The sequence below is a fragment of the Cantharellus anzutake genome, assembly GCF_015039405.1.
Source record: "Cantharellus anzutake strain C23 chromosome Unknown EI90scaffold_68, whole genome shotgun sequence".
NCBI lineage: Eukaryota > Fungi > Basidiomycota > Agaricomycetes > Cantharellales > Hydnaceae > Cantharellus > Cantharellus anzutake.
The window spans coordinates 384792-408661 of NW_024067018.1; the positions used below are offsets into that span (position 1 = coordinate 384792).

The window sequence follows — 23870 nt, forward strand, 5'->3', positions numbered from 1 at the left end:
TTGTTGTTTGACAAGTTCCACAAGACCTGCAGAACTTGTGGGTATCCTTCCTCATCGACTTCCACCAGAAGTGTTGACGGAGGGTTTCCACTGTTTTCTTGGATCCTAAGTGTCCAAGTGTTTTGTGGATGTTTTCGAGGATTATTCCTCGAATGGACTTCCTGACTTCCTTTCATAGTTCCCTTTTGGGACTACTATTTGGGTCGTTCCTCCTTCTGTTATCAGCCCATCTTTTACGGAGAAATTTTTGAAGTTCCCCAGGCTCTCTAGGATTTCCCTGTGGATCTGGCTTTGCAAGTATCCAGATTTTATTGCCTCAACGAGGTCTTTCTCTTTGAGTTGTTTTTGAAGGTTCTCTTCTGGGATTATGATTTCTTCCAGATTTTGGGCACTCCCCCCTAGAGTTTCCTCTAGGTTATCACTCCCCCCTAGAGCTTCCTCTAGGGTATTTCTCGTGCGTATCACTGCGAGTCTCTTTCTCTCTGAGTTTTTACTCAGGGTACTGCTTAGTAGCAGTTCTTCATATTCCTCAATTCTGTCGGGGATAGTATCTTCTGCATTTTTGTCCAGATGGATGTCCACCGACACGTAGTACTGTGAGAGTGCATCTGCCACTTTGTTCTTGTGGCCTTCCACATATTTTATTTCGCAATTGAAGCTTGTGAAGAAGGCTTGCCATCTCAGGTGTCTACCTGAGTTGTGGTTTTTCGCTTTGAACTATTCCAAAGCTTTGTGGTCCATGATTACTGTGAATTCACGGCCTCCCATGAGATTGTCTTGCCATCTCATGAGTGCTTCGAGGACACCCAGTGCCTTGAGCTCGTAGGCGAAGTACCTACGTTGTGTGTTGGTGAACTTTTTGGACATGAATGCAGCCGGGCAGCAAGTCTGCCACTTTTAGCCTTGTCCAATTAGTGTGCCCATGCCTGCTGGGCATGTGTCTGTTATGACCCAGACATGGAGTTTGGTCCTCTCTTCTTCTGAGAGGCTTTCCAGTGGATTCCACTGGACCGGCTTCAGGATCAGAGCCCTGCATGCTAGACGTTTGATCTCGTCGAAGCATTTCTGGTGGAGTGGTGTCCACCTGAATGTCTGCTTGTTTGAGCAGATTGTTTGCAGTGGTCCTGTGTAGCCACTGACGTTTGGCATGAATATTGATAGGTATTCTACCATTCCCAGGAATCTTAGGACTCCTGTGTGGTCTACTGGCTCTCGCCAGTTGCGGATTTTTTCCATTTTATCCGCTTGAGCGTGGATGCCTTGTTCGTCCACACAGCTTCCTAGAACGTCTAGGATTGGGGCAAATGGCTGGAATTTTTTCTGGCTTATGTAGAATTTCGCCTCCTTCAGGTGAGTGAACAACCACAATAATGCTTTATTGTGGTTCTCCACCAAGCTTGTGCTGGTGAATATATCGTCAAACCAGACGTGTAGGTGTCTGCCTACTTCTCCTCATAGTTCCCAGGTCAGTGCGCGCTGGAAGGTGCAGAGAGCGTTGCAGTCTCCTTGCTGCATCGTGTTGGAGTTGTACGTCCCATGGGGCATAGAGAATGTCATCCTATGGATGTCATCTGGATCCACATGGACTTGTTCGTATGCGTCTGACATATCGATCTTGGATTGGTATGTTGCTCTGGCGACTGATTCTTGGATCAGTTGCATGTCTGGCATTGGTGTGACATCGAGGATCGTGTTTGAGTTACGATTCCTCATGTCTATTACCATGCGCAAAGATCCATCTGCTTTGTGGATACACAGTAGTGGGCATGCTCGCTCGCTGTTCATGGGATACCACCATCCTGCTTTTACATAGCGATCTATTTTGGTCGCTAGTGCTTCCTGCAGTGCTGCAGGACATCTTGGGGTGTTTTCCCGAAATTTCTTGTTCGGATCCTTCAATGGGATTCGATGGTTCACCTCCCTCAAGGGAGGCATTTCTAATGGCGCTGGCACCATTACGGTTTCGAATTTTTCTCTCCACCACTCCCTGAGTATTTCGAACTCGGGGTTGTTCATGGAGAGACCTTCCAGGTGTGGTATGTCTGGAAGTTCTAGTCCTTCCGGACTATAGTGTGGGATGCTAAATTCCGGCACCTATTTTTGCTTCTGACAAACTTTGCCTTCACTGCCCGCACATCACCACTATCTGGCTCTTGAACTAGGGGAAGTAGGTCCTTTACTAGCACCCCTTTGACTTATCGGAGTAATATTTTCTTAATTGAACTTTGAAAAAAATTCTGACCGACGCATTGCCTAATTAGGAAAGTCCTAGAATACCATGATATGGAGTGTTCTTAAGGTGAAGGAGTGAGTAAATGATGCCAATAAAGCATCTTTGGTGGTGGGAATAATGGATCTTATATTGTGATATTGAACATTGAGCATCATGGACAGCAGTGAAATCACGTGGTGTGAAACCAATATTGTCGCAGTCAGAATGCCTGCCAAAAATGCGCGCCAGTGACAGGTGAAGGAGCAGCTAAAAAATGGATCCAGGGTCTTTGGGAAACGCATTAGACTTGAAGATGTCACTCCCGACTCTGATTCTGATTATCAATACACCTCAGACTCCGCAACTGAAGCAAACAGCGACCATTCCACCGATGATTTCCAGGAAGAAGATGCGGCCAAGAGCTTGGAGAGATTTTACAACATCTTCATGGGACCAGAGAGTCAATCAACTCTTGAAGAACGCATCCTGGATGTAAGTGGGGTTGGGCACTTTGTTGATTAAACTGACATATCCATAGGCCAAGTTCCCTGGCCGTGCACCTCCCACTGGGAGAAGCGATCAGAGTGTCGCAGAAGGCAGTGCAAGAGAGAGCTTGAAGAAGCTGCTGCCACATGCAACCGTGATGTATTTGAGGCCTTTGCCCAAAGGCCATCACTTAAGGTATGTTAAGCTTCTCTGTGAACTGCGCAAAAATGAGCACATACTGATAATAAATTTCCCTGGCCAAAGTGAAATCATGGAGATACTGACAGCAAGAACGCCCAGGAGGAAACTTGCAAACTTCAAGCAAAATTTGAGGAAAAGTTGGAGAAAATCATCAAGGGGATCGATACATTGGATTTATCTGCAATTGAAGAACCAGATGTATGTCGGATCAACTAACAATAAGAGCAGTATGATAACCTCCATGTCAGACAACAGAGATCAGCAGCAATGAAGACTTTGATGCGGAATATGCGCCAATCGGCACAGCAAATGTCACAGACGCTCCAGAGCCAGAGGAAGCAGCCATTCCAGACCAATGTGTCAATAATACAGAGAATGTGATAGAGTCTGTTGAAGGGGTTTTAACGGAAGATGAGCCAGATGAAGACATTTTGGCTATTGCAACCAAGTTACTGAAACACACGACAAAGGTCCCAACAAAGAAGACCTTAAAGAGCATCATGATGCTCACCGCAATTATCTCATATGAGAAGCTGTGTCAAATTTGGAAAAACACTGGAGCACGATGAAGGAAGCAGCCCGCAAAGACTGCAAGTCTGGCAATAGCGGCACGCATGGGGAAAGGGCCATTTTTTGCACACAAGATTCGAGAAGCAATCCCTTACATCCAGAAGTATCGGCGACTCCCTGAGAGGGCAAAACTTAAGAAAATAGGGGCAGGGAGCTTTCTTGATAATGAGGCTGTTGTTTCGGGTGTTCGATGTTATCTGGCAGAACAAAAGCTTGGAGAAGTGAGTTCATTGTACTGAAACCCATTACCAGAGTTAACAATAATGGTATTTTGTCAGATAACTCCGCACCTTCTTACCAAACATGTTAATGAAATCCTCATCCCCAGTTTGAGACCAGAGGCACAGGTTGGGGTGGACAGAATCACAGAGCGGACAGCGCCACGCTGGTTATGGAAGCTTGGATTCCGAAGCACTGAGTCAAAAAAGGGTGTATATACTGATGGACATGAACGTCCAGATGTCCTTGCATACCGCAAAACTTTTATTGATGCAATGTCCCATGAGAAGGGTGTTGGGTGGTGAGTGGAAGAAAGCGATTTCAAATCCCCGACACAATTGAATGTTGAATATTTCAGATTTATTCAAGAATATGATGGCCCCAACATGGAACCCATGGTGTGGGCCTGCCCAGGGAAAGAACATATACCAGTATATCAAGATGAAAGTATATTTCATGTCAATGAGTATCGACGACGTGTATGGATCAAAGATGGTCAGCAGCCACTCCGGAAGAAGGGGAATGGACGTGCCATACATGTTTCCGATTTTATAACTGAAAAGGGTCGATTGGCACTGACTGAAGAAGAGGAGAAAAGGAACTTGGAACACCCACCAGAGGCAAGAGTGAACTCAAATGCACAGGTCATCACATATCCTGGAAAAGGACACGATGCATGGTGGGATGGCTCTCAGCTTGTCAAACAGGTATGTTTATAATTCACACAATGCATTGGACAGAGCTGAGATCAAGAACAGCTTGAGGACGCGTTAGATATTTTTGAATTCAAATTCCCCAACTGCATCGGGGTTTGGATATTTGACTGTTCATCAAATCATGAGGGTTTTGCTCCGAATGCACTGAATGTCAATAACATGAATATCAATCCAGGTGGGAAACAGACGAAGATGCACCCAACAGTAATCCCCCTTGACAACCCTCCCCCCACCCCGGATGTCCAGACCCTCGTGGCCAAGTACAGCTCATGGTGTACCCTGATGATGGAAGCATCCCCGAGGAGCTCCGTGGCAAGCCCAAAGGAATGAGGGCTGTATTAAAAGAACGCGGGGTTGTGTGGGACATCCTGTGCGAGAACTCTCCAAAAGGAAAGCCCATTGGCATATGTGAACATTGCAGAATGTCACAAGCTGCCAAAGATGCAGCTGCGCGATTGGCTGCAGCTGAGGCAGCCGGCCAAGAAGAAGAGTCCTCGGGAATGCTGGACTCCGCACTTCATGATCCCATAGTGACATCAGACTGGTGCTGTATGACCCATGTGCTTTCTTGCCAGTCTGATTTTCAAAATGAGAAGCCACTCATTCAGCACTGTGTGGAGGAACGCGGTCACCTTTGCCTCTTCCTTCCAAAGTTTCATTGTGAACTCAATCCGATAGAATTGGTATGGGGGTATGCAAAATATCATGCGCATTCTTATCACACTATGTTCTGGCTTGAATCTAACATGTTGCTTATATCATAGGTTACCGGGCTGCTTCAGATGGCAAGTTTCAAACAGCAAAGCGGCTTGTCCCTGCCTGTTTGGATACATGCGATCTTGTCACAACATGCCATTTCTTCCGGAAAACTTGGCAATATATGGATGCTTACGAGTACATTGAATGATATTTCTGAAAATTTGTTTACTAAACCCTAACAAGGAATGGGTTAAGTGGGGCACAGGCAGAATACGCCATGCGGAAATACAAGTCACACAGATCCATTAAAATGAGTATATATGACTCTTAGTTATAAATAATGTGTCCAACCTGATCTCTGCCATTGTCTCCCATGTCGCTGTTTCATAAATTCCAACTTTTTTTTTTTCAAAAACGTTGGCCACCCCCCATTTTCTGAAACTCTCTAGAAATTTGTTTTTTGGGCATATTTCATAGTAAAATTTTAATTTGGGATGATGTTTACACATGTGTTATTGAGAAAAACTGGTGCTGCAATCTATCGTCCCAAACCGTAGGATTGGGCCAACCTTCAGGGTATTTTCTTTTGGTTGCCCTGAGGTGTGTTTCAATCCCGCCTCCCTGTCAGGGGGGCTTCTTTTTTGGTTGTTCTCGAGCTCTTGCTTGAGTTTTCCATCTGTGTGATCTCATCACACGGTCTTCACTTACTCCAAGGGTGTCTATGTTGCCCTTTTCACCGTTCTCACTTTGTGGGACCGGAAGTCTACACTTACCTGGTTTTTGTTTAACCAGGGGGCGCCGAATATGGCATCGTATCTATCGATGTTAATTACATCGAAGTAGTGTTTTTCTACATGGCCGTTAATCTCAACGTCCATGTTTGTTCTGAACAGGATCTGTGATCTTGTTCCTTTCGTCCCCATTTGAAGGACGACTGGGTTCTCCAATTGGAGAATTGGGATGTGGACCATGTGGACAAAGTCTGGCGATAAAGTGTCCATTTCGGCTCCACTATCGAATAGTGCATAGGCTTTTATCCCTGCTATTTTTATGTGAGCCATCAGCGTTCTCTTTGTTGAGAGCGGTCTGTTTGCAGGGTATTTTCCCACATCTTTTGAGATGCGGAATTTCGCATCAAACAAGGGGGACTGGGTTTCGATGGACTTTTGGTCCTTCTTCCCTTTCTCCTTGTGTTCCTTGGGTACTTTGGTGTATTTCCCCAAGGCATCTTTTCTTGGTGCTTCCACCAAGGCTTCGGCTACTTTTTCATCTGCCGTGTTTTCTAACTGGCGTGCTACAGCCAGTTTGATTTTGTAATTTATGTTGTCGTGATCGACGACTGACATTGGGCCCATCCTTATGGTCCCAACGTTGACTTCCTCACCCTCTGAGTCGGGTGAGTATTGAGGTCCTTCATATGGGTCCTCTACTTCAAAGCTTGATGCTTCGGAGTTACCAGAGTTGTTCTCTGGTTTCTCATCTGATGAGTCTTTCCACTCTTCTTCCATTGTGATCGCGATCTCCATGGCAGCTATGCACCTTGGTTTTTCATCGCTCATTACATTGTGTCTTGGGCAATCTTTCGTTTGCCCTATTTTGCTGCATTTGCCACAAATTGGAACTGACTTTTGGTCAGTTTTCCTCGAGTTTTTTGAGGATGTATCCTCTTTCAATCTGGGTTTCAGCTCTTCAGCCTTCTTTCCTGATGGGAGGGCTCTACCACAGCTCATGGTTGCCATGGTAGTTGTTCGGGTATAGTACCCTGATTTGTAGGCTGAAGACATCTTCAGCCCGTCAATTATCTTGTCTACACGAGATATTGCTTTTAACATTTCCTCGTTTGAGGAGAAGTCTGCTCTGATTCTATCATGAGCGATCATTTCCCTCTTCCATTCAAGGGGAATGTAGTTTAGGAACCTGGCATTGAAGGATGCCTGGTCTGGCGGCGTCACCATCTGGGACGCTGCTTTGGACAGTTCTAGGTAGAACTGTTTTAGACCTTTTTCCGCTTTGTATTTGATGTTGCGGTACTTCTTTGTCGCGTTCAACACGGCAGAGGCTTTAATGAAAGTTCTCATCAATATGTTGAGAACTTCGAGGAACATGCCCTCATCTCCTCTGAGGAGAGTTTCGTCTTGGAGTCTTATTCCGAGGTCGAATGTGGGTCCCCCTAATCCACGAATCAAGCAGTCCAGATGGACTTCATCGAATTGGGGACCTTTGCATCCTTGCGAAGCCAGGAATCCCAGTAGTTCTGTGAACCACTGCCAGAACGATTCCATGTTGTTCTCCCCTGACCATTTCTTGTCAGGGGATGTTACAAAAATGGGGCCGGAAGCGCCCATTTTCGTCCATTCTGGTGCAGGAATAGGGAAGGGGGTTGGACATAAGGGTTTACAGGTTGTTTCACAGATGGTTTAACATGTTGTTGAACAGGTAGTGTGGCAGCGGGTTTTTGTTGATTATTGATTGGTTAAACTCTATTACTATACAAATCACGTGATACAGAACCCATAAGGGTCTAAAATGGGAAATTCCTATTTCCATAACAGGGGATGACAGCCCATTTTTCAGGGCTTCAGGCTTCACTCCTTCTGGGTAGGGAGTGAGTATTCTCACTTTGGCCATTCTTATGGCCTTTTCATACCATTTCTCCAGGTACTCCTCTTGCTCGAAAACCCCCCAAAGGAGAGATCTCCATTGGATAGCGACCCTGCGAAGGCAGGGGCTGGGGGGAATTTTCCTTGCAGTGTTTCTTTGGTTTCTGGCGAACTTGCCTGAAGTTGTATTTGGATTCTCTCATTGTTTTGAGAGAGTGTGGTTGTGTTACCTCTCTGTTTGAGAGGTTCGTCGAAGGTGGATGTTTGGCCGAACCTTTGGTACGTGCCGATTCTCCTCCTAATTTCTGACTTTTGGCATTGTCTTCTCCTGTCCTTGGGAGAAGGATCTCCTTAGCGTCTCTGTCAAGTCGCTGATGATACTCCAGTGTACTTTCACTGGTGGTTCTTTTCGTGAATTTTTCACGAGTTCTGGTTTTGTCCTGGCCTGTGGCCCAGGGGTATTTTTTTTGTTTCCTCACTATTTTGTGAGAAGTTTATCTCCTTCAGCATTTTGTCAGTCAACGCATCGATTGCATTGGCCATTCTTTCTAGAGTTATATCTAGATGAGCTGTGCTATTGTGGCTCGTTTCCTGGATCTTTTTTTGGATCGAGTTTATCGCCTTTATTATGCACAATTCCTGGTTTTCCAGGAGGAAGTTTGGTTGGGTGAGCAGTGACTCTCCCCAGTTGACATTACCGCTTCTGGGGGTTCCAGAAGGGGTTCTTGGAGTGAACACTCCATGCTCGCTTTGTTTAGGCCAGGCTGTTGCCAAGGGTGCTTCCCTTTCATAGAGGGGTCTGTTCGCTGGTTTTTCCTTACTTTTCCATAAGGCTTCCTCAGCGAACTCCCTCATTTCAGTTCGCCTCCTCTTCATTATCTCGGAGACCTCCTCTGAGGTTGGCCACCTTGCCTTGTCTGGCATGGCGTGGGGGAGTGTAAACAGCGGAAGTTCTTTTGGAGCTTCCGCGCTCTGGGAGATCCTGCTCTCCCAGCGTATCTTTGTGCCTTCTCATGAAAGCCTGAGAAGAAGTTAGTCTTCGCTTTCCATCCTCCATTTGGATGGAACCTGGAACAAGTCCAGTAGTTTTTTGGATAGCCGATGTGGGGGCTCTTCCCTTTGTTTCCCTTTGTCTGCCTTTGGGGCTTGACTTGGGGACATGAGGGGGGACTCCAGGGGATAGTTGGGCCCTGGAGTTTCCTGCCACTCTATCCGATCAGCTTTTGGGCTGATCGTTGGGCACTTACGTGTTTATCGCACAAGTCAATCACCTTGTGTTGCCCTTGCTGGCGTGTTTAGGCGCCATAGGTGCTGCCGAGTCAATGTTAAGATTGGATAGTTTTTGTGGGTTGTGTTGTAAAACACACCTCATACGCTTAAAAAAGTGTGAGGTCTGGGGGTAGCTCAGCACACAGAGCCATAAGTGATTGTATTTTACAGTAGTGTGTAAGCAGTTACCCAGAGGTTCCCGCTTACCCATGTGACTATATGTATCTAATTACATGTGGCTCGGGGTTTGGGGCTATTGCCCTGACACCAGGGTAGAAGCTGCCATAGCTGAGTCCTCTCCTGGGCACACTCTCGTGCTTGGGGTAGTGCTCCTTCCAGGCCAAGTGTTGGTGGATCGGGCATACATGGTAAGAGTGGTCAATGGCTTTGCATGTGTGGCAGATCCTTTGTCTCAACAGTGCTGTGCCAGCTTGGGTCCACTTGCTGATGAAGGTTGCTGTCATGAGAAGATGGATCTATTTATTGTGAAGTGAGTCCTGGGTGTCTTTGAGAGTGTTAAAGGGGGGTTGTGCATGTATCTCCCACATGGTCACCATGCTGTCAGATGTAGGGTTTCTTTTTTTGTTGGCGTTTCCTGCCATGTCCTTGCATTTCAGGGCATATCCTCTTGGGATGGCTTGTACGCTGTCAACAATGTCCAACATTTGGTCAGTCATCATATCTACTTCTGTGAGGAAGGGGACAAAGGATCCTTTTGGGTCTGCAATCGTATCTTGGATGGCTGTGACTATGTGGGTTTCATCTTTCAGTCTTTTGCTCATGCCAATCATGGAAGTTACGAGGGTTGTGGGTCTGAGTTTAAGGTCAATAGCAATGAATCCAAAGGCCTGACAGATTACCTTGCTTGCAAGGTCACTTCCAACCCCACAATTACCATGGGAATTATGCAGTTTTCAGCTGTGAATTGATTCCAATCACATGCTTGCGTCACATGCTGTGTTTCCATTCAATAACAACAACATGCTTGTGTCACTCGTGTCACATGAGCATCGTTCCATCTTTCTGCTTTCATTAGAGGCTTGTTCGTTGTACCAGTGCAGTGTATACCCATGGATTCAACAACACCTACACATCCTTCTCTTCTTATATCTATGTCAACATCAACGATCACCAAAATGCCCCAATTTCCACGCTTCCGTTGTCTGTTTATTCAACTCTTCCATCCGTAAGTCTGCCAGCTTTAGGGCATCACACACAGGCTGTGTGTCATATCCCAGAATCCCGACCCCATGCACTCCCACCACACCACACCTTCCTAACAACTTCACCATCCCCTACACCATGCCTCCCCACTCCCCAAGTCACCTTCCCTCCTGACTGTCTCAGCTCTGGTCTGGTTGCGGCGTACCGAACCTTGGTCACTCCCATCCCGGAAGCTAGGTCCCCAGTCGGAACATTGGGAGACTCCGGATTTGCTCCAATATCCCGACGGACCTCTGACATCCCATGACATACCCTTAAATCATTCCTCTACCCATTCCATTTATTTGAGTCACCCAACATCCTTCAGATACGCAACTCCGCTTTCAGAGTTACCGGCATCCTTCGGTGATCTCACCCACGTCATCACTTATTAGTCACCTTCCATTCTTAGCACGACTATCTTCTTCTTATCATTCAGTCGGCTAACCCCCCCTTACCCATTTCTCGTTCCCATTCATTTTCCGGCCTCTTACTCCACCCTCCTGGTCTGACACCTTGGTTCCCCATTAAAGATATCGTTCAGGACCTTTCGGTACCACTCGGTATCATTTGGCACCTTTCGGTGTTTTCCCATTGTCATTCGGACTTTGACTAAGTCCTTTCCATTCCCCTTTATAACTACCCGTAGATTAGAACCTGTAGTTCCTCAGTTCTAATCTCGACTAAAATGCCACCCAAAGTCCCTCTGAGTGAATCCCGTTCCCATTCTACAAGATACCTCAGACATAAGAAATACAAGGACTAACTGAGACGTAACGGAGGCACAGAGCTCCCTCCGAGTCGCTGAGGCCGTGTCCTTCTTAGAGCCTCTTGTACCATCCAGCAGAACCCGGCCCTCCTGAGAAGCTTCAGTCCACCACCAGAGCTCTTGGATCCCCCTCTAGTTGAGCCCCACCTGCATTCGGACTCACACATTTACCCCTATGATCCGGGTTTTTGACACTGTGTGAATACAGATTCATCAAAACCCCATAAAAGTTGTATGGTATCCCTGCCTGAGCTCTGTGATAGTGCAACATATGCACTGAATGGTGTCAGTGCCCTGCTGGGGGGAGTTGCAAGGTCAATTATGGCATGCTCTATTGTTTGCCCTTGGGCACGATAGTCCGTGAAAGCATACGCTCCAGTGATCGGTAGTTGTCTCCGTTTCACTGATTTCACTTTCCCTCCTGGGACCTTGAGCTGATACATTCGCTCCTCAGGGAAAATGGGGACTACCCCTGGTGGCAAGTCTGCCACCTGGATTTGATCTCGACTTTCCAGCCTCATGAGAATGCAGGATGGTGGGTAACGCAGTGACACTCTAGGGCCCTGGCTAATTGTATGATCCTCCCTAGTATCAAGAATGATATCCACGACTTCACCACATGTGCCGTTTGCAATGTTTTTGTCTGTGTTTATGTTTGACGTAACCATGACCTTTGTGCCAATTGCAAATTGAATAATGTCAGGAAGCTTCGTGCTGTCGAGAATCACCTTGTTCTTGTCTCTTGTTTGCTTCGTTTGCATGGCTCGAATCCACCTCTGGCAGAGGTCTAGAGGCCGTCTTTTGATGGTATCCTCGGCTTCACAGGAAAATAGAGGCTGGCGTGTCCGTTTGCAATAATTTTCCAGAGCGACTGTATTCCATGCTTCACGGACCCCATGTCGAGGCGTCACTAGCCTTGCATTGCCCCAGGGTGAGTTGACAAAGTCTGGTGAAGGATCCTCCCTTGACAATAGGATGAGCCTTTTCAATAGAGACAGATGTTGCTGATTGCAAGTTCCATAGTGACAGTGCCGAAGTAGTTCGATCCATTCTGGATCTGACACTCACATTTGGTCTTTCAAAATCACGACGATTTGGAATTTCGCGAAAATGCTACTTCCTAATGCGGCCTCTGGAGAATCGGAAACTCACGGTGGCCAGTATAATGGAGCAGTCCTTCCCTCACTGACTGGGGGAAATTGGTGGAAATCGCCACACAGAATAACGTTTAATCCTCCAAATGGTGCGTCTTGTCTAATTCCGTGTACCTCTGTCATAACTATGCAAAGAACTGATGACAGTTTCGCAAGGAACTTCCGTGAAAGCATTGAGCATTCGTCAATGATCAAGTATCGCCATGCTCGCCATTATTTAGCTAATTCTGCGATCTTTTGACTCATTAGTGCTCTATTGCCCACTGGAATATGAGCCAAGTTGTGCAGTGTCCGGCCTCCGATATGGCATGCTGCAATCCCAGTGTAAGCACCTTTGGCGAGCATGTCAGAACAACTGTTTGCTTCAAACAAGCTGGTGACAGTGCGAATGACCACAGATTTCCCAGTCCCCCCTTCGCCCAAAAGCAGCATCAAAAGTTGGTCCTTATGAACTCCTTTCATCACATCTATGCTGTGAGCCGATATGATGTCAACTGCTCTCTTTTGATCAGCTCGAAGCTGAAGCGAATCATCCTCATGTCGGGTTGCAACCTGAGTGCTACCAGTCAGGAGTTGTACACTGCCTTGGGAATTGGCTGAGTTTGTTCCGGATATGATGTTTACAGAGCCAAGGGATTCTGGTGTGCATATGTCTTGCTCTGCGTGTGTAGCAGGTTGGTCTGTTATTGCTGATTTCCATATAGCTAGTCTCTCTCCATTGCCAACAGCAACGCAATTCTCAACATCGATTTCCCATCCTCCACATTGCATCCCAAAAACATTGGCAGCCTTTGCACACTCGACAGCATGCAAACCATGAATAACCTCACGCGTAAGTTGTTGGTTACCAACGAAAGCCTCAAGATCCTCTTTGCTGAGCTCGCCAACTGGGCCTTTATTGCTCTCACCCACTTCTTCACCACCATCGGAATCATCGTCCGCATCAATGGAAGGCTTTAGTTCCCATTCTAGGTGCCTGTGATCGATTTGCTGCTTCCTTGCAATCATAGTAGATGTTAGAACCGGCAGATTTGGACAACTCCGGAGTGGAATCGGAGACTTAGCATGGAAGGACCTCGGCCTCAGTGACTCAGGTGGAGCGCTGTGCCATTGCTGGTTGTCCTGGGGGTCCCTAATTTCGGATCTAGCAGAGGGAAAGTCTCTTGGGGGGAATTCAGGTTGATTTTGGACTGAGGTTACAAGTTACTAGGTACATTGTATATAAGGAGGGGTCCGGAATCAAAAGGAACAAGGGTAGGACAAAAGGAGACAAAGGGAGATGGAAAGAGGAACAACACCGAGGGTCAAGGGTTTGACTCAATGGTGTTTCCCAAAGGAGGAGTGAAGGGCCAAGGCCCAAGGAGGAAGGAAGGAGGTTGGGAGTGGGGAATGGCTAGCTGACTGAATAGAAAGGAAGCAGCAGCCCAAATAGGAATGAGGGAGAATAGCGGAATTGAATGGAGCAATGCAATAGTTGCAAGGTCCGACATAAGTCCGGAAAGTCCGAACTCGGAAGTTAAACTCCGGAATATTGGCAAACATAATTAAATGGAATGAGCTAACCAATACAATGGGTATAAGCGGAGGTGGGGTCAAAGTCCGAGGTTGGAGCTAAGACCGGAGGTTCTGGAGACAGAGATGCGAACGGGATTCCGGAGCGGAGGTCTGGAGTCGGGAGCATAGGTTTTGCGTACTCGTCTGGAAGGTGTCGAGGTTGAGGTCGGACCTGGAATGTTCCGGAGTCGGACCGAAGGTGGTGTCCGAGCCAGAGGTGGGATAACCTCTTGGGAGTCGGCAAGGAGAAGGTGATGGAAGGGAAGTAGGGCTCTGGAAGTCGGAGTTCCGAGTTCTGGGAGCCCGGAGCAGAGGTCGGGATTGTATGGATATGACAGTAGAACTGCGCATTTGCGATCATAGCGACTTTGTGGTGTCCTGCTGTCTGCAGGAATAAATCGTAAGCATCTTCCCATGTTTGCTCTGGTGTTTTGAGAGTGCTGATATCCTGCCACAGCTTGAGGAGGCAAAGAATAGAAGCTCTGTGCCCATCTGCCTGCTCAGGATCGTCTGAAGAAGGAATCCACTTCCCAACAATATTGGCGATGGTACGATGACCTTTTGTGCATACAACACGTATGTGAGTTCCATTCTTTGGATGCTTAGCATGGTACCCGCTACGTGGGTTTGCAGGTCTTCCAACTTGCTTAGCAGATCCGCTTTGAGTTCCACGGAGTATGGACTCGTTGTCGCGGTTTTCAGGGGTCTCGTAAGTATCCGAGATAAATTCAAGGAGGGACAAGTCTTCCAGCTCATCACCTCTCAAGGTGTAGTCATCTGCCTGTGACCTTGTCACCAAGGTCCCATCGGAGGTAACACCCAATGTCAAGAGCTCCACATCTTCATCTGAGCTTGGAGAATCCTTAGTTACTTCTGCAGATGGGGGAAGTTCCTTGCTGGCTTCTGTGTAAATGCATGTCGCATCGTCGCCATTGCTTTGTGTGGCCTCAACTGTTGACCCTTGATCGCATGGAGGTTGGCTAATAATTAACGGGTTTGTCAAAGATTTTACTTCAACCTTTATCATTCCACTTACCATGATGAGTATCGTAGCTCAGGCCATTGACGCAATATCAGGCACGAAAATGAGGTCCAGTATAATGGAACATAGTAGTGGGATTTGAATGTATTGCCCCAACCCATAAGGTATGCCATCACCTGAGGTCCTGACTGCTGCATGTCCCTATTGAGTGAATTTATGCAACGGAACACCAGTTTACGGTTTTGATCACGGATACTACTGGTACGCTCATCCTCGGTGAAGTGGTAAGTGAGCCTCTGTGCCAATAGTGCCAAGCTGTTTGCTAACTTTGTCTGGGCTTTTGTTGCATACTTGGTGATGTACCAGCAAACATTCTTTGTATCTTCCCCATTGGTGAGGAGCTTAATATCATGGTTGCACCGCATGAAAACCAGGAGGTGAGGATTATAATTGTTCACATAGCCATATGTGCGTTGGGTCTTCCAGTTGCCACTTTGGTCTACTACGGCACTATCAGATAAGGGAAATGGTGCTCCACATTTACATCGCAGTTCGTGAGTGTTCCAATCTTCGCGAAGGCATAGGTTGGCTTTACATGTGTGGATTTGACAGGAATGCATCAACCGTCTTTCCAGTGCAATGGCGAGGTTGTGGAAATCAGATTGGTAAGGATGAGGAGGGCGACAAAATGCGATGTCCTTTTCATGTTCCATTGCCTTCATCGTGTGCTCATCCATACCAGGAAGGTGGGCCCGGATGTTTGCCTCTATGTATGCTTTCATTTTGCTGCGGAAATCTTCTGAATGGAATTTTTCTCGAAGCTCGTCTGCACTTGGTGCATTTTGTAACCAGATTATCATGTGAAGATGCAGAGTCCCTCGGTTTTGACACTGGACGATGCCGATATATGCCTGGATATAACCCAGTATACCGCATTTTCGTTTAATGTGGTGCTGTGCAACAGATATCCCCAGCAGTGTGCTCAACATTGTTTGAATCATGAATTGGAAAAACTTTGCTGCAGTGTAGGGATCACTTGCAATTGCCTGCTCATGTTCGATTGAGTTGCTCATGACTTTGTCTAGGGCCTCCAAATCAATCTCCTTCCCTACGAATAGTTGTGCCAGTGGATCATGAATATCACTTGGGTTGACAGTCAGCCAGATGCTAGGAGGTCCATGCTTCAGTGTCGTGCTCCACACTTGGCTGCGAATTGCTGCACGGGATGAGTCTGTCCCCATTATGCGACTTGCGGACACTCGGACATGTTTCATTAGCCACTGTACCCTGGGGTTTGAGATTTTGATACCCTGGGCCTCTTCACAACTTGCAGCTTTCAAGTCATCGATGGTTACCCCAGAGAGCATAGCTGTGTCAGTGACAAAATCCTTCCTTCCCATCTGAATTTTTGCAGAGGCCAATGCCTGACATCTTTGCTCAATACGGAATGCCACGAATGGAAATGAGTGGTGAGTACGGAACCGGCGTGAATGATGCTGAAGGCAGCAACCAATATGTTCCCTGAATGACACCTTGACTGGACGGTGCTCTTCAATCCCACCTTCTCCATATGGGAACAGGACTGGGAAAGCGAATGCCCAAAAATTGAATTTGGGTATGTGATAACGAGGGTCTGATGGCACTTCGTTGACTCGCTGTTTTCCGAAGTCGTTTACCAACTTCTGTCAGGGCCCGGCCCTCGTTCCGTGACGGGCCCAAGGGGATCCTCCGAGTCGCTGGGGTATCTAGTCCCAGTCCGAGGTCTTCAAACTCACTGAGGGGGCTAGCCCCAGCCTTCACAGGAAATGAGTTGCTGCACATTTAGGAAGTAGCTTAGTTACACTTGCCTTCACAGGAAATGAGTTGAGAAGAAGGGTAACCTTCTCAACCTCCTGTGAAGCCGCTACAAATGGGAGCCGGGAACTATACAGTTTTCGGCTCTTTGCCGACTTTCCATAATTGGCACCCCCCCGTGGGAAGATTCTGGGCGAGCAGCTCGCCCAGAAAGTTCCCACGGTTGTGGCTGTGATGGTTTCTGGGCGAGTAACTCGCCCAGAACGTTCCCACGGTCTGCATGCATGCGGGATTGTGGAACAGTGAAGGGAAAAATAGGAGAAAATGGGGGAAGGGTACCTGAGGGTGTGTGGGGTCAGGGGCTGTGCCCTGACAACTTCCACCCATGTCAAACAGTGTATGGCTGCTCTGTCTGGGATTCTTTGGACAGGTTGGTGAGTCCCTCTTCAAGTAGATCAGATATGGATACTGCTGTGAACTCAATTTGGCTACTGCCAATATACTGTAACGGAACAATGTCCCCTTCATCTAACTTCTGGTAAGTTTTGTATCGAAATATTGAACATCGGACACACCATACTGCTTGTTAGGTGGTTCAGCCCCCTCACTAATGTTGTGTCAGGGCAACCACACCTGACCATACAACCCCAGAACCACCTTCCCTAACCTCCCCCCACTTCCCTCATCCTCCCATCTTTCACAACTACAGCCCGCATGCGAACCCGTGGGAAAAATCACGTGGGTCAAGGCGAGCAACTCGCCTTAACCCATGTGACACCTTTTCCGCATCACGGGAACATGCTCGGCTTCTACCCATAGTCATGCTACGAACTGTACAGTACATTTCCTTTTATAGCAGCCAAGCGGGGAATAGGGAAACTTACCCTTCTTCTCAACTCAATCCCCGCTTAGGCAAGTTGTAGCTACCCTCCTTAATACATGACAACTCAATCCCCGCTTAGTGAGTTTGAGGAGCTTGGGATAGGATCCGGCACCTGGCTGCCTGGGACACCGCGAGTGTCCAGCTTTGAGGTAGGGCCGCCCCCGGACGGAGGCCGGGCCCTGACACGTTGCCATGGTCATCACTGACTATACCAAACAAGAAGGTGAGATTCAAGCATATATGATTCGTGCTGTAAACTCACAATCACCAGGCACATGGAGTCATGCTCCCGAAGCAGAATATGGGAACTTGTCTCTTGACGCATGCTAGCCAATATCTCAAGAGGCACATCGTCTTTGGGTAAAGACGCCATTACTGCTTGGTCTACTGTATACTCAGAGAAGCATTTATTATGCTCAATCAACCATTCAAGCGCCTCCAACACTACCCTTCTCCAAATGCGAAATGTTGATTTAAGCCAATGCTTTGGGAGATTGCTGACTCCAACATACGTTCCTGATATAATCGAGGGAAGTATCTCCATCGGCCGTGGCAACATGTGTCCTTGGAGCATACTGAAAATTTCGTCGGTGTTCATAGGGTAACTTGTCACATTTCCATGCAAGCCTGACTGTAAGCATGTGGGATCATCCTGGGCTCCACCTTTGGGGTACATTTTGAAAATGAAACAGTGGGGATAAATGGGCGAAAGTAAGAGCTGTTCAGGAATTGTGAGGCAAGAGAGCTGATGAGGTATATTGCCTATCCACATTTTGTTTGATAGGGAATACCGCGGTATTTTATCGCGATGAAGATCTTGAAGACAGGCTCCACACAATGTCGCACTACATTTCCCTTTGACCTCGATGACTCCCTTCTCCTCTAGTAGCATGCCAGCAATAAGGACCTGAGCTGGATGTCTGTCCTGATCTGCTGGTTGTAAACGGCCCGCATTTGGAATATTCCTGACATTGACCACACTGCACTCGTGTTCCCAGCAGAGTAGTGCACATACAGCGCAAACAGCCTCTCGAACTGCCGAAGGTGAGATAGCTTGTAGGAACTCTGCTTGGCAATCTCGAAGCTCATTCTGGGATGGTATATGGAGGAACTCAGGAGAGGTAGTGATGTGATTATTGTTGACTATGGAGGGGAGTGTTATTTCATCTGACTTGTCCATGGTATCATCACCGTTGATGCCGGCACTTGGTCCAGAGTTCTTCATTTTCTTCCTTGGTCCTTGAACTGGCAAGTCTGATTTTCTCTTATTTGGCAAAGCTGCATTCTTTTTGCAATCACGACGTTGCTCAAAGATAACTCGAGCATCCTCATGAAAGGTTTGTATCAAAGACACCATCTTCTCACGCTTCCTTCGAGCCGCATCTGACACGTAGATCTGATACTCTTTGCAGATTGCAATGATTTCTGCCAGCGTCAATGGCGAAAGCCAGTCCATCATTGTGTAGTTGAAGAGTTGCCCCAACGACTAAGTGCCAAGTGAGTAACTATGCCAATGAATGTCTATCGGATCAGTCGCTTTCGACAATGTTCTCTGACAGGTCCATTCTCTCATTCTGGACTAGTTTCCAATTGATGCTTCAACGAATTCCTGAAACCTATCATTCATAGTTATTAGTTTATTCACCAACACAATCAAGGCTACCATTCAGGTATGTCACTTACAAATCTCTTCTATAATGTTCTCTGACAGCTTTCATCCTGATTTTGACTAGTTTCCTCCCACCATACTTTGTACCGGGTCCATCACTAGTACAATTCAGTCTTGACAATGCTTCGACTGATTCCGAACACCTGTCATTCACAGTTATTAGTTTATTCAAGGCACATTTGTGGCAACATCAGGTCTGTCACTTATATAATCTCCTCTATGACGTTCTCTGACAGGACTGCTCGGTTTCATCCCAATTTTTACTAGTTTCCTCCCACCGTACTTTATACCAGTTCCATCACTGCTGTGATTCACTCTGGATGAACCTTCGACTGGTTGCTGAAACCTATCTCCCACCATACTTTGTGCCACATTCGTCACTAGTGCTATTCACTCTCAATGATGCTTCAACTGATCCCTTGTTGTTATTGGTTTAATGATCTCACCGCATGTAGCCCAGCCAGCGCATGTGTGGTCATCAGAACTTCCGAGGCACCCCAATGCTTCTAACCATGCCATAAATTCGTATTGGTATTGCTCGACTCGAAGTTCGTTACATTATTTCATCCCACTCTTGCTCTAATTCTCATTCAGTCACCTTTTCAATAGCGTGTATCACAGAGCAAGTACTGCATCACCAATAATATACTCATAGTACATGCTCATTTGGCATGCAACAGAGTATAATAAGGTCCAACGACTAACTTTGCCACTTCCCCCACCTCTCAGTGACGATTATCGTGACCTTTCTTGATGACCTCTCTTCCCACCAACAACGAGCTCCATCAGTGTCTTGCTGGTCTATACCTTGGGGGCCCGAACATCACATCTAAAGTTGAATGGATATATGCAAAGGCTCGCCACTGCCATGTTCTCTGTGCTAAGGGTGCCGATAAGTCAGTGCTAAACCCAACACCAGCCACCTTCCACGGCATATTCACTGTTTCCCAACATCCATTCAAGTTAGTCCCAGATGGCGGATTTCAGCAATCGACTGTGACGATCTATTTTGGCCATGTCTCACTCCAAGAGGCGATGGCCAGAACAAATGCCTGGGCACGACTTGAAAGAATCATGGACGAAAGCTTGCTGGGATACAAAGATTTCCCCACGTACATCAAGAACCTCAAGGGCTTAGAAAAGCTAATGCTGGGTGGTACTCATCACCATTACTCCTTAGTCAATGAGGAGGGTGCAAACGCACCTCAGATCAAGGTGATTCATAGAATGTTTGAAGTAAGTTCCATATTTGGTTATACTGCTTTAGTCGCTGAGAAAGCTATCTTATAGTCGTGCTGGGATAATATTCATTTGCCAGCTACTCCTCAGCAGGAGTATGAGAGTACGTGTAGCTATCCAAGTCTAACGCGCAACGACTCTGCATAATAGCCAAGTCCAAAATGCGATACAAGCTTACTCCAGGCAATCACGCAGTTGCATTAAGATTGGCTAATGTGAGTAAGTACATAATCCATACTCAGACAAGCCACAACTCAACAGCCACAGCAGACAGTCCTCGGGTCCTTCAGGACAAAACTGCGGAAACTTCAGGAGAGACTGAACATCCTGAGGTGGAAAGGGAGCCCAGCACAACGCCAACGGAGCCATGCACCACAGAAAACAAAGGCAAAGGTGAGTATCTTCATTGGTAACACACTAGCATTTCATTGAGTAAAAAAATTGCAAATGCAGTGTTGCTGGAAGATTATAACAATGATGATGGCGATGACAGTGCTGACAGTGATGATGATTCAGGTTTGTTCCTTTAATCACTTGCATATGTTCCGTGGATGAGCTGACCATTTTTTGCGGTAGTTGACGGCTTCTTGGCTCCCAAATTTGGCTTACAGCATTGGCCTGTATCACAGGAAAATGTCCCAGTGTGTGACAAGATGTTCGAGGAGCGAAGATGGCAAACCAATCCTTTACGTGTGTATCATGAAGGAGATGGAGTCATCCCACCAACAGACTATGCAAGTGCTCTCCCAGGAGCGACTGTGCAGATTTCTTTCACCATCGCCTGCCACTTAATTGGAAGCTCGGAGGGCAAAAAGGCAACTTTCTCTGCACGCATCGAGGAGATTATTGTCCTCCGACCCCCGACCCCTCTTGTCAGCTCTCGCACTAACAATGGATCCCCCTCGAAGCACCAGTTCTCAGGTCCATCTTTTTCACCTGTAAAACGCCGAAAGCTCGAGAAAAGCTCTGTCGATGTGTTCACTGCAAATTAATCATCCCTTCCATTCCCTCCCGTTATAAGTAATTTTGTAGTATTTTCAGCATTTGTCCTTTGATTCAACTCACTTAGTGTTATCGATGTCACCTAAAACACTGATTCAACTCAGAATGATTATTATATTTGACTATATGTGTGAACACTGCTGTGAAAGACACAATTACTAGACTGCAATGCTAAGATCTCTGCTTCTGATTCAACCATGCATGGTCTAATATGCGTTCTATAGATAGAGGATGACGGAAGATGGCAGGGTCATGTGATGTGCAAGCAAGGTCATGGTTGCGAAGCAACCTTTCTAGTCCACAGGTGCTCCTTGATGAGGAGTTCTGCATAGGGGGGGTTGAGGTCTTTAACTAGGAAGCCCCAGGGTTGGGCATACTGCAGGTGGTTCTTTTTCCTCACTTCAGCTGGGAAGGGGGGGATGACTCTTACTCTTTTAGTTTGGTCTGGGAATGCTCTATCGATGAAGATCTCCATGTCAGTCTGGAACTTGTGTTAAAAACAAGGTGAGGGCGGATGATTTGGGAGGGGAATCAGAGACTTAGCAAGGAGGACCTTGGCCTCAGTGACTCATGCGGAGTGCTGTGCCATTGCTGTTTGTCCATTTGGTCCTTAATTTCAGAGGCATTGAGCAGGAAGTCTCTAGGGGGCATTTCAGGTTGATTTTAGACTAAGGGCCTAAAATGAGTATGTACAAGCGCCGGTATATAATGGGGGGGGCAAAAGCACGAGGAAACAAAGAGGGTCCGAATCGGAACAAAGGCATCTGAATGGGACAAAGGGGAAAACAAAAGTGGAGTGGCACCAAAGGTCATAGGTTTAGAACCTGTGGTACATCCCAAAGGAGATAGGGAGGGTGCGAAGCCCAGAGGGGCAGGAGGATGAGGTGACGTGGGGAGGATGACTAACTGGCTAGAACGGGAAGAAGCAGCAGTCCAAATAAAGGATGAGGGAAAAGCGCAAAAGATACATTACAAACGGTGAAAGTGCTGAGTATGGTCTGTGAAGCTCGGAGGTTGTGGAGCTTACGGAGTTTATGGAGGCGGGGTTGAAAGTCTGAGGAATGTTGGCAATGGTGTTTATGTGGTATGAGGTCACCAATGCAATGGACTTAAGCCCAGGTGGAGTCAAAGTCCGAGGTCGGATCTGTGACAGAATCTCGGAGCGAAGGTACAAGCGGTGTCCGAGTACAGGGTATGGGACAGCAGTGGAAGGTCGTAACTTGCCGGAGGTTTGGTGGAAGAGGGTCAGAGGGAGGAGAGAGAAGAGAGGAGCGGGTGGAGGAGTGGAGGAGAGGAAAGGTGTCAGGTCCGAAGGTGAGTATCAGAGCAGATGGGAGAAGGGTAGGAAAGTGATGGAAGGGTGGAGGTGTCATGAGGAGTAAGAGGAGTAGTAAGAGGAGTAGTGAGAGGAGGAGGGTGGCGAGAGGAGTGGTGTTCCATTTAGAACGGACAGTGGTAGGGTAGGACTCCGGAGGTGGGGGAAATGGGGGTCCGGGAGTCGGTTCGGGATTTGGTATGTATGGATATGACAACTTGCATGCATTTTCTTCATTGTAGGTGGCATCCAGTGGTAAGACTAGGATGGCATCTTTGGTTAGCATCCATTCATTCACTCTGGTGGGGTTAGCACCGTCTAGGAGACTGGTGGGGCGGAGTCCATGTGCTACAAAATTTTCGAGGTCCTGCCTGAGGCCCATCCAGTTATAGTCTTCATTTCCATCCTGTGGTTTCTCAGCCATCACTGTTTCAAACATTGCAAGGTCCTGGGCATTGTTGGTTTCCTCGGTTTCGGTGTTAGGGCAGTGGGCTGGGGGAAACTCTTTTGGGGCTATATATTTGGTAGGAGGAATGTGCCATTTGGGGTAACATCATTGGGAACCTCCTGGGCAGTAGGCTGGAGGGGGAGTGTGCAGGTGGCTTTGAGCTGAGTCTGTTGTGGAGGTGGATTCTGGGGGGGGGCCTGAAGGGGCCTTGCATTTTAGTGGCCATTGGGGATCTGGCATGTTTTCTCACATCTAGTTGCAGAGCAGCCTCGAGGAATCTGGCAGCCTTTTCAATTTTCTTACCCTTGTTTGTTAGGGGGCTTGGGGGGTTGTTGGAAGAGTCCTGGGGCTCATATAGGTCTTCATTGACATTTGCTGGCTTGGTAGAGGCAAATTGAAATGGTATGTTTGCAGCATTCTCCATGGTCAAGGTGGTGATGGGTTTTAATTTTTGGTTGAGTTTTTTGTTAGAGAAGAGGGCTTCCAGCATGGGTTCATCTTTGGGGGTGAGGGGGACAGTGTCAAGAAGACGTTGTAGGCAGGATAACCTACTATACCCTACACTGCCAATATTTTCGCGGTTTTACGTTCCTTAAGGATTTCCCATATGCAATGATCACCTACCAATGCCAATGGTGCATAAGAACATTTTATTTCATTTATTATGGAGTACAATTGCACATAACGCGCTGGTACTGAATTGGTCCAGCCCAAAAACTATTCTTGGCACTACTGGCCACCAAAAAACGATCAAGGGCTCAATAAATAGAGAAAAATCATAACTATGGATTCCCCAAATTTCGTCCAGATCGACCCAGCCGTTGTGGAAGAATGGTGGTGATGATTTATCACCTTACCGCGAGGTTCCGCACAATGTCGAAAGGCA

At 47.2% G+C, this 23870-nt stretch overlaps 3 protein-coding genes across 3 annotated transcripts; 1 reads left to right on the plus strand and 2 right to left on the minus strand.

Annotated features, from left to right (window-relative positions):
• Nucleotides 1-17510: 17510 nt before the first annotated feature.
• Nucleotides 17511-18767, minus strand: EI90DRAFT_3130716 (uncharacterized protein; the record flags this gene model as incomplete). The annotated part of the gene is made up of 1 exon (XM_039064331.1): nucleotides 17511-18767. One exon carries the CDS (start codon nucleotides 18765-18767, stop codon nucleotides 17511-17513), a length of 1257 nt encoding a protein of 418 aa, XP_038911062.1.
• Nucleotides 18768-19733: 966 nt separating this feature from the next.
• Nucleotides 19734-21211, plus strand: EI90DRAFT_3019979 (uncharacterized protein; the record flags this gene model as incomplete). The annotated part of the gene is made up of 6 exons (XM_039057442.1): nucleotides 19734-20216; nucleotides 20271-20322; nucleotides 20370-20434; nucleotides 20462-20612; nucleotides 20673-20735; nucleotides 20796-21211. The coding sequence occupies 6 exons, from the start codon at nucleotides 19734-19736 to the stop codon at nucleotides 21209-21211; spliced, it is 1230 nt and encodes a 409-aa protein (XP_038911063.1).
• Nucleotides 21212-22330: 1119 nt separating this feature from the next.
• Nucleotides 22331-23408, minus strand: EI90DRAFT_3130718 (uncharacterized protein; the record flags this gene model as incomplete). The annotated part of the gene is made up of 3 exons (XM_039064332.1): nucleotides 22331-23049; nucleotides 23101-23191; nucleotides 23235-23408. The coding sequence occupies 3 exons, from the start codon at nucleotides 23406-23408 to the stop codon at nucleotides 22331-22333; spliced, it is 984 nt and encodes a 327-aa protein (XP_038911064.1).
• Between the last annotated feature and the right edge of the window lie 462 nt (nucleotides 23409-23870).